This window comes from Nannobrachium achirus (genome assembly GCF_963921795.1).
Source record: "Nannobrachium achirus genome assembly, chromosome: 16".
Classification (NCBI taxonomy): Eukaryota; Metazoa; Chordata; class Actinopteri; order Myctophiformes; family Myctophidae; genus Nannobrachium; species Nannobrachium achirus.
Window position 1 is genome coordinate 16,468,962 of NC_137823.1, and position 10,989 is coordinate 16,479,950.

The 10,989-nt window shown below is 40.1% G+C and overlaps 1 protein-coding gene across 1 annotated transcript; it reads left to right on the plus strand.

Annotated features, from left to right (window-relative positions):
• Positions 1–1,309: 1,309 nt before the first annotated feature.
• LOC308300838 (C-C chemokine receptor type 5-like) lies at positions 1,310–2,092 on the plus strand (the record flags this gene model as incomplete). The annotated part of the gene is made up of 1 exon (XM_080744735.1): positions 1,310–2,092. The coding sequence occupies one exon, from the start codon at positions 1,310–1,312 to the stop codon at positions 2,090–2,092; it is 783 nt and encodes a 260-aa protein (XP_080600861.1).
• Between the last annotated feature and the right edge of the window lie 8,897 nt (positions 2,093–10,989).

The following is a 10,989-nucleotide window of genomic DNA, read 5'->3' on the forward strand; positions in this document are numbered from 1 at the left end:
TTCATGCCAGCAGAGGATTTCTGCAAAAACGCTCCCTTCTCATTGAAATGCATTGGCGGAACGCGGATTCCACTCTCATAGGTATTTTGGTGTGAGGGCACCCTACTCTTACTAAAAAAGTAACAGTAGGCCTACTCTTACTTTGAGTAGAATTTTTCAGTACTCTTTCCACCTCTATAGTCCAGTATGGTATCGCAGCACCTCAAAGGTCTTAAAGGGATATTTCACTTTCAAAAAAACTTTTGGTAATTTTATCATCTAATCAGGCTTTTATGAATACCCTGATCAGTTTTTAATTAGCTTGATTGAATATTTAGATATTTGATGTAAATGTTACTAGGCCCTAGGCTCCAGGCCCAGGGCCTCTCCCCACACACACCCATTGTAACTTCAAACTTCATTTTAACCATGATAGATTCATAATGTGTTTTTGCTGGTCCCGACAAAGGACCAAGGACAAGGTATGTTTCAGAGAGACATGCATGAGCTGATGCATATATGAAATGAAAGTATATATTATATCAAATACTCTTTCATTTCGTATTTGCAACAGCTCATTCATATCTCATGGAGGGCTTGTCTAAAGACGACCTAGAGAGATATCTCCCTGAAATGTTGTCCTTGGTCCTTTGTCAGGGACAAAAAAAATGTTCCACGGTCAATGTGACCTGGTGCATAATATTTACAAATATTATATACCTTGTTTGTACTTACTAATACCAACCAATGTTTAGTGTATTAATGATATTCACCTCTCACTGATCATGGTTCTGTTAGGATACAACAGATCTTTTGATAAATAATGCATGTTCAAACTCTTCTGGTCCATTAGAAAAACCTAGATACATTAGTTTTACATTCAATGTTTTTAAATTTTCTTCTTACTTGTATGGGTGAGAAAATGTCTAAACAGTATGATCGTTGTGGCTTTGTGATAATATGCTTATTATAATATAATCCTATATGTACCTTTTACATATATGATGGAAGGAAATGTAAGCTACATTCGGCTGTGTTGGTTAATTTCATAAAGGGACCTACTGTAATATACGGAAGCATTTCATGATGAAAATGCATCTAATCCCTATTCTTATCCTGAAGTTTCTCTCTCACCTCACCAACCTCTGGAAACACCAGTGACTACAATTATATTGACTACAACTACATTGAAGAAGACTTCTCGGGTTGTACGTACGGAAGTCATGGGTCCTACTTTCTCCCACTGCTCTACTCCATCTTCTTCATCCTGGGTCTTCTAGGAAATGTGCTTGTCCTCTGGGTCATATTCTGTGGGGTGCGTCTCCGCAGCATGACCGATGTTTGCCTCTTCAACCTGGCCTTTGCTGACCTTCTGCTAGTATGCTCCCTTCCCTTCCTAGCCCACCAAGCCCGGGACCAGTGGCTGTTTGGGGATTTCATGTGCAAGGTGGTCCTCGGTGCTTACCATATTGGCTTTTACGGCGGGATCTTTTTCATCACCCTGATGAGCATTGACCGGTATCTGGCTATAGTGCTGGCAGTATATGCACTAAAAACACGAACACGCACCTTCGGAATGATTGCAGCTGCTGTTACATGGGTGGCTGGATTTCTCGCCTCGTTTCCAGATCTAGCTTTTCTTCAGGTACACAAGGCCCCAAATTCAAATGGAGATAACATTTCAATCTGTGGTCCTTTGGACAAGACCACAAAGGACAGGCACTACTGGAGTATCTTCAGCCTTTTCAAACTGAACATTCTTGGCTTGCTGATTCCGATGGTCATCATGTGTTTCTGCTACAGCCAGATCATTTGGAGGCTCCTGCACACCCAATCATCCAAGAAATATGCCATCCGTTTGGTCCTTGTAGTTGTAGGTGTGTTTTTCTGCTGCTGGATGCCCTATAACGTTGCTTCTTTCTTCAAAGCTCTGGAGTTAAATGGAGTCTATACAGAATGTGAAAGCAGCAAGGCAATCATATTGGCTTTACAAGTCACAGAGGCCATTGCTTACTCTCACAGCTGCATCAACCCCATCCTGTATGTTTTTGTAGGAGAAAAGTTCAGGAGGCACCTCCTGAGGTTGATGAAGAGGGCTCCATGTACACTCTAAGAAAGGATTCTGTGACCGAGTAAATAGCACTATTAGAAAAAGTTATATTTACTCAATAAAATCACTGAATATCATGTATGTGATTGTTTGAGTAGGTCACACCAAACAAAATGAGTAAAAATCCAACTGTTCTTTTTGAGTTAGATGTACATATATTATTTGAGTTAATTTCATGAGAATAAATTAGTATTTGACCAACTGATTTTATTCATGAATTATACTCAATTTGTTTTGGTAATTTTCCTTCATAATATTTGAGTATGGAGTACTTATATGGATCAATTTAAAAAGACCCTTAATTATTATTCATTCCAACTTAATAATCTTTCATCTCTCACAACAACTTAAACAATTGAGTAGATTATGACTAAGATTCAAAATTGTACACAAGGGTTCATGGGAAAAAAAAGGGTTCATGGGAAAATTCTACTGGAACATTCTGTCAACAAACAGCAGCAGCACACATCTTCTTCAACAAGAAACCTGGAGAGTGTTTGCAAATATTGGTAAGTAGATTTACTGTATCTTTGTGCATATAGGCTACACAAATGTATTGGGTATAACTTATGTTATTTACAAAGGTTTGCAGCTAGTTAAGGTTACAGTGAGAGGAATGTGCAAGCCCTCTAGTCATTGTGACTTTGCATTTATTACAAGCTATGCACAGCTGCATACAATGGTGTGTACAATGAAGATAAAATGCACAGGTATAGGCCTACATTATTATCTACATGTCTTCTTTTTTTACTCTCTTCCCCTCATCTCTGTCTTCCAGGTTAGTGCAAAGTTCAGGATGATCACCACACTGAATCTTGAGCCAAAATGTATGGCAATGTTGGACTTCTATACCCCCAAACTACTGTCCATGTTCCAGTCCAAGAAGGGCAGTTTGGGCACAAATGAGTATTGTACTTCAGGTATGAAACTTTCATTTACTCTAACTGCTTTAATTATATTTCACCTGGCTAATGACAATAATTACTATATTAATTTATGCTAAACTCATCTTTATCCCCTGCAACTCTCTCTCCTGATTATTCATTTCTAAATGTATGTCTTAATAGCTACTAAGGCAGAGAGGAATCCCCAATCAACGAACACGAGAGGTCATCATCCGATGTCTCATCGACCATCTGGAAGAAGATAGTGTCAAGATCAAGGACTTTCAAGTTAGTAAAATAAATGTTTTGACGTTTTAATGTCATCGTGGATGAGACCATCACATGCAAAGGAACAGCATAGTGATGTCCAGAGAATGAGGTTGTGACATTGGCTGAATGGCTGTTGCATCCGTTGCATGTCTGGTCCAACTGATTAAAGATTATGCCCAGGGCTGCATGTGTGGAGACAGCTAGGATTGCTCAATGTGTGTCTGTGTGTCTTGTAACATTTAGCCTGAAAGTGAGCTCTAAACAATTATCTTCACAATGTGTGCAGGAAGGAAGCTGCTGGTGCACCTGTCAGAGTAGAAGAGAAGTTGACAGAGGAGGTGATGATGAAGATGAAGATCTACCTGCTGCAGAACCAAGAGAACTCAATGAATGAACCTACTGATGTAGGTATTGTGATTAAGGGCATCACTGCCCTCAACAATCTTGGGGGTCTGCTGCTATCTGTTGGGACTGTTCTATGCCTTTAATCTGAGATACCCCAAGAACCTCAGATATGGTCTTGAGATGTTCCAAAAAGTACTAGTTGAGTTGGATCCTGGACACCTTTCAGCCAAAGTTCAGAGACTGAAAAAATGTCTGCTTGCCGACTACTGTTCAGCAAGATGCTCTCAGAAAGTGGGTATAACCTACTGAAAGTGGATTTATTGTCAAAACAGCATTTTTGCAATGGTATTTGTTGCTGATAGTAATTAGTTAATGTAAAGTGTTTGTTTCTGGTGCATTCGAGTCATAATGCAAACAGGTCAGTTTAGCATATAGACATTACACGTGTGCATAGTCAATATGTTTAAATGTTGAGCTACTGTAAATGCTTATTTAATATTTCATATTCCAAGTTGTGATTTTCTTTCATGCCAAATGGCCTCTGACTGTCTTTAATGTATTTTGTGGTTATGACTTACTGTTCATTTGATGGGCTCATTGTTCTTATGGTGCATAATGTTTGACAGACTGCTTACTTACAGTATGCACAGTTCAATTAGAGGTACTTATATACAGTATTGTGAACACACACTGCTCTTTAGTAAACAGAATTTTAAAAGTGTCAGGGATACCCCTTTCCTGATCATTATCTTTAAACATATTGTTTTTGCAGGCATTGTTGCATGTCATTTACATATACTAAAGTATGTTGAATGTTCATACTTGATGTGGTGTTACACTGGTCAAAATTAGTTGATTAAAAACATAATTATCTGCATAATTATTTCATGTGTATTCATTTGACATCATGTACTCCTGGAGTAAAAGGTAAAGTAAATGAAAGGGGTAAATGGTACTATATGAATTAAATCAATAAAAGTAAATGAATAAAGTAAATGTGACATATTTGTTTTGTTAAATCATACTCTAATATTCAATTAGATCTACTTAATATTTCAATGTATTTACTTGTAGTCTTTTGTGGCATTGACTGAATAATTTAATTATATCTACTCAATTTCTTTAGGTCATTGTACTCAATTTTAGTTGTTAATAAGTACGTAAAAGTTTTGGTTACTTTTACTCAAATTAATTGAGTATCATCTACCTGATTTCATAACAGTAATATTTACTCAATATTTTTGAGTGTAAAAATGTTTCACCAATAAAATTGAGTAGAGCCTAGTTTTTGTTTTTAGAGTGTAGGCTCTGCCAGGTTATGACAAACCTCATCCCTGAGGACAGGGTCACAGGGTCTGTTATTTCACGGACCACCAGTGTGGATGAAAGGAACTCCACTGCAGTATGAAGTGACATTAGCCATGTTTCCTTATTCAAAAATAGGAAGCGAATTCTCATAAATTCGCATTAAGACAAAGCAAATTTAGCCTGTCTCCATTTGCGGGTGTCATTCGAATTAGCGACGGTCGCATGAGTTGATCGGGCTGATTTGTTTAGACCGAACCGAGACTTGAGCACTGCAAGTCTGACTGCTGTGACTCGACCGCTGCACAGTGCACACTCATCCTGCAAGTTTCACCGATCTGCAAGCTCACAGCGCGGCGCGGAGACGCGGATGCGAGTTGCTATGAACTTGTAGATCGTCCACTTTTGGCACGCAACACTTTTTGTAAATTGGTTTTACAGGTAGGCCTAGTCCTAACAGCGAAGGGGGGAGGCACTGGCAGTGTGCGAGCGCCGTGCGGTACAAAGCACAGTGTGCCGTTGTGCTCCATGTGTTTACCATTACACACCGGGTGTAATTCAATTAAATCTGTTACGATATGTATATTCTTAATCTGAGTGTAACTTAACAGTGAATATAAAGGTGGTTCTTTCTAATGTCCAACATTTTGAGTGGAACCATGTCTGTGTTCGAGTCTGCATTTACAGTCTTGTCTCTCAGTGAGTCATTGGCTCATATACTGTTTGTATTTTCAAAGCAAACGTTTGTAAGTCAAATTTTGGTTCTGGGTGAAAAGGTTTGAGAATCACTGACATAGTAGTGTCTCTCAAGAACAGACTAACTAACTGCTCCAGTTAAGTGAAAAGGACCTTTTCTCTGACGATGGCTAGCCAGACTGCTGACACAGAAACATAGGGTTTTCAAAAAACCTTTGAAGGATTCAAAAGACACTTATAGAATCGGGTCAAAATTCTAATTTTCACGAAAATAGCAGATCTACAAGCTCGCAGCGTGGCACTCGGTTGCCGCGCTGTGAGCTTGTATATCTGCTATTTTTCAATAGTTAAAGCATAAAATAATGATACACAATAATGTGTACCCTTAATTAATACAATATGTAGTGGGGGTCCCTACTTTATCTCCCTCTCAGCTAAGGGGTCCTTGGCCTGAAAACGTTGAAGACCCCTGCTGTAAATGGTTTGCTGTGTTTTGTTAACTGTGCTGCAGCTCAGTGAGACCCTTCCAGATCCCTCGTAGTGAACAGGATGGAGCCACACCCACCCAGGTTGACCCTCCAGACTCTGTTGATCTCGCCCACGTAACGTGAGTGTGTGTGTGTGTGTGTGTGTGTGTGTGTGTGCGTGCGTGCGTGCGTGCGTGCGTGCGTGCGTGCGTGCGTGCGTGCGTGCGTGCGTACGTGTGAGGACCAACAATGAGAAGTAGACATCGTAAGGACTATCCTCAGAAGAGAAATGTTTGTTTTTCAAAAGGTTCAGATTGGGGTTCGGTTTAGGGATTAGAGGTTATAAACAATTTACACTAAGTGCGCTGCATGGTGTTGAGCACCGCAAAATTGGTGATCCACTAGCTGACTGGGCTTGTAGATCTACTATTTTTCACGTTTAGGCGTGTGGTTAAAAATGGCATTAGAAATTATTGGCATTTCATCAAATCAATGTCTTAAAATGTTGATGTCCTCAAAAGCATACAGTAATACTAACTATTATCTACTATACAGCAAACGCTTCACTGTTGGTGTGAATCCACCCGTCTCAATGAAACATTGTGGTATATAGAGCCATGTGCGTGTGTATAATATAAAAAAGGGATGTAGTCATGAAACATGTCCTCAGAAGAGAAATAAATGGTTGTTTTTGAAAAGGTTCAGATCGGCCTCAGGTCTTAATGGTAAATACAAAGGGAAAGTTGTGTCCTGTAAATGGTTTGATGTGTTCGTTGTGTGTGCTATCTGCAGTTCAGTGGGATCGTTCCAGTTCCCTCCTGGACAAGATGGAGCTAAACCCATCCAGGTGGTCCCCCCATACTCTGTTGGATCCCAAGCAACGTGAGTGGATGTGCATGCGTGCGTGTGAGATTGTGATTTTATAGCTACTGTATTTACGTGTGAGAACCAAAAACAGGGTTCCCACACATTTTTACCAATTAATTTCCCAAACCTTTCCCAAACTTTTCCAGAATATTTAACCCAATTTCCAGGACTATATAACAATAATTCAGCTCAATAACAGGTCGCTTACTCCTATGCACAATGCCTAAAGACAGGTAGTGTATGCCAGTGGTTCTCAACCTTTTCAGGCCGTGACCCCCGAAATAATCATGTTTTAACTGGGGACCGGCACCCTGACGAGCACTAAGAGTTGAGGAATTTTGTATAACACGGTTCTATTGTGAAAATAGCCGATCTACATGCTCTGTAGATCGGCTATTTTCACAATTTCTGCCTCTAATATTTGACAATTTGGCCCATGTTTAATTTGTCATTTCAGAGGTATTAACAAAATTAATAACCAAAGACGATGCATAGCTATTTTTTCCAGGACCTTCCAGGACCCTTGATAAATTACAAACTTTTCCAGTACTGGAAAAATATTTTTCTAATTTCAAAATATTTCCAGGAATTTCATGACCGTGGGAACCCTGCAAAAATTAGAAGTTGACATTGTGTCCTCAGAAGAGAAATAAAAGGTTGTTTTTGAAAAGGTTCAGATTGGGGTTCAGTTTAGGGATTAGAGGCCCGATTTACACACTGGTCTCGAGCACCACAAAATAGGTGATCTACTGGGCTTGTAGATCAGCTATTTTTCACCTTTAGGTGTGTGGTTAAAAATGTCATTAAAATAATGGAATTCCGTCAAATCAGTGTGTTAAAATGTTGATGTCCTAAATAGATACCTTTATTATCCCACTGGGGAAAATCAGTTGCCCGGAGGGCAGCACAGCAGTTAAAGATTACAAGTTACATGAAGTAAGAAAAGAAAGCACTGTTGTGTACAGTCAAAAAAAGCTGTCACAATAAAATAGAAATATATACATAAAGTGTCCAAGAAACATTCAACGCACATAAGTGTCACATCACACACAAAAAGCAATACTCAAAGCACAACTTCCAACTTTCCATATTCCATCCTGATTGGCTACAATTGGCTCCAAAGTTTGCAGGATTGCTCCGTTGTGAACAAAATGCCTCAAATCATGAACACAGCGTGCAATCTTGGTGAAATTGGGCGCACATGTTCCCACTAGGCTGAGGAAGAAATGCCACTTCAAATTTCTCAAATCAGCCTAATGGTGGCGCTATAACAGGACAATTTGTGTTTTTACCTTTAACTCCACCGATAAGTGGAAAACTTTGTATGCGCACTCCCTAGAGGCTAAGGATAAACCTTTGCAGAGGCTAAGGATAAACCTTTGCCCTGCATTTTTCACATTTGCCTTTTATAGCGCCACCAGAAGGACAACTTATGTAAAACACATTCTTTGCTATTACTCCATTAGATTTTCTCCAACAATCATGCAAATCAGCAGTACACAGTATCTCTATATTCATGTGATCAAGTCCGATCTGTCTGATATTTCATATTCCATCCTAATTGGCTAATATTGGCTTACCAAGTTTGCAGGATTGCTCAGTTTTTGAAAAAAATGCCTCAAATCATCAACGCAGCTTGCGATTACCGTGAAATTTGCCACACATATTCCCACTACGACGTCAAGGAACAAATGCTACCCTTTTCACATTGGCCCGTTATAGCGCCACCAGCAGGTAGACTTTATCAAAACACATTTTTGGAACACAATGCCTCAAATCATGCATGCAGTCCGACTGCCATGAAAGGTCTAAGATTATAGCGCCACCGGGACACCTGGCCTGGTGGAGACCTGTGCTCGGAAGAGCACTGCTTCTAGTTCAAAGCTGCGGTTAAGGCAACCCTGCTTTCAGAAAACAGTGAAGGCTTTTGTGATGTATTCCATAACTCAATGTAAAGAAAAGGTAAAGAAAGAAAACACACTTGTTTACACTTTTTCTTTTTTTACACTCTTTATGTAACAGTTTAAAAAGCAGTACTGGGTCATGGAAGTGTGACCTCATAAAGACACATCCAATGTTCCCTTTTCTATTCAAAAAGGCAAACAAATCCCCTGACCTTAATAATGTGACTATGGGAAGTCCAATGAAAGCCTCAGTGGAGGATTCATAACCACAACAGCTCATATAATGTGGCAGTGTAACAGAAACAGACAACAGCTATAGTAAGCAGTCCTAAGCAGCCCACCAGGCCAGATTTGTCATGCAGGCCTAGATGAGTTGCAGGGAGTTGAGTAGGAGGATTGTGGTTAGCCACATGCACGCACAAACACACAAACGTCTTTATGGGACCAAATCTGCAGATGCAGTCTACACTTGTTAATAAACTCTCATAGAGATCATGTTATGAATATTTACAGACTTTGCACTCATACAGTAGGCCTATATGTTGGTATATGGTGGAATACTGGAACAGTTTCTTAAATATTATAATGATTATGGGGGATGGAAGCAAATGCAGGCTTTAAGCAAAAGCTGCTCTTCCATCAAATGTAGAAGTTGTGCTCTCATTTCTATTGTCAGTGTTAGAAATCAGTGTGTCACTGTACTCTTGTGGGTCATGATAACACATACAAAGTCTACCTTTGATAAGAAATATTTCTATTAATAGCATCTTTCAGACCAAGCAGCAGGCTGTTCTTCTTGAGGAGGCTCAGCTCCTTCAGTGTGTTCTATGTGCTCTATTACCCATAGAAAAGTTAGGTCATAAGCGTCCAAACTTGCATGTTCACACAACTTCACAGCCACCTGCCACAAAGCACAACTTCACAAAGCAGTGCCAAACAAAAGTGTTCATAACAGTCAATGCTAGTCAGTGCAACACAGGTATCTCACCGCCATATCAACACAGCAGTGCAGGGCCAAAAATAAGTGTCCATAGTCAGTACAAATAAATAAAAAAAAGAATTAAAAAAAGCAAGAAAGGGTGCAACAAGACGCCACAAGCACTTAAGAGGTCAGAGTCAGTACAACTTTTGTTCCAGTTGAGTAAGGTAACAGTTGTCCCAGGTTGTCCTAGATTATCCTAATTGGACTTGGCAAGCAACCGTTATGTGTCTTGTTGTATTGCTTGAGAGCGGCCGGCACAAAGGACTTTCCTAGTCTCTCGCACCTCCATCCTGGGTAGCAGAAACGGTTGTTTCCTCTCTTACTCCAGTAACCAAATGTCCTCACAAGCATATAGTAATACGCTCTGTCTTCTGGTCTGCGGAATATAGCACTGTTTACTTATAATGTGTTGTTTTCACTGTTGCTATACTTAAAAATATAAAATGGGTGTGAAGTAGAGCTGGGATACCCTGTTGTGTGCACTGTGCCAGCCTCGTCCGTCCGTCCGTCCGTCCGTCCGTCCGTCCGTCCGTCCGTCTGTCCGTCCGTCCGTTCAACACACATCACATCACCCAAGTAAATCCTGGCTTAAGTTATACTTCTTCATCACGGCGTGTTCCGTGACAAAATGTGGCTGATCTACAAGCTCACAACGCCTCGCATCCGCGACGCGTTGTGAGCTTGTAGATCTGCTATTTTCCAGGCGCAGAAACTTCGTCCAGCGCAGCACACGTTATTATTTGTATTATTTAATAATCTAACATAGCCTACTATTTAAACACTTTCACAAGCCACAGTGTGGCTTAATATTCACATTAAGGGTAACAAGCAGGCACGCTGCATGCACTGCACATTAGAACAAGTTTGCTAGTGAGTGTAAATCAGTGGATTCCTCAGAGAAAAAGAAAGGAGGGAAAAAAGCGTTGGAAACATAAGGATCGGGCCTCGGCGCGGGTCGGACGCATTTTAATGATTAATGCTCGGACGTCGATTCGGGTCGGACAAAAAACTGTCGGACACGGGTTCGTAATGGACAGAAAAAATGGGCCCGATCCAAGCTCTAGTGTGAAGCCATAGTCATATTCAATCATAGCTATTTAGGAATTTTGATACACAATTTGGTATGACACAGCCCCAGAAAGTAAAACAAAATAACTGTTAAATTGAACCATAATTAAAA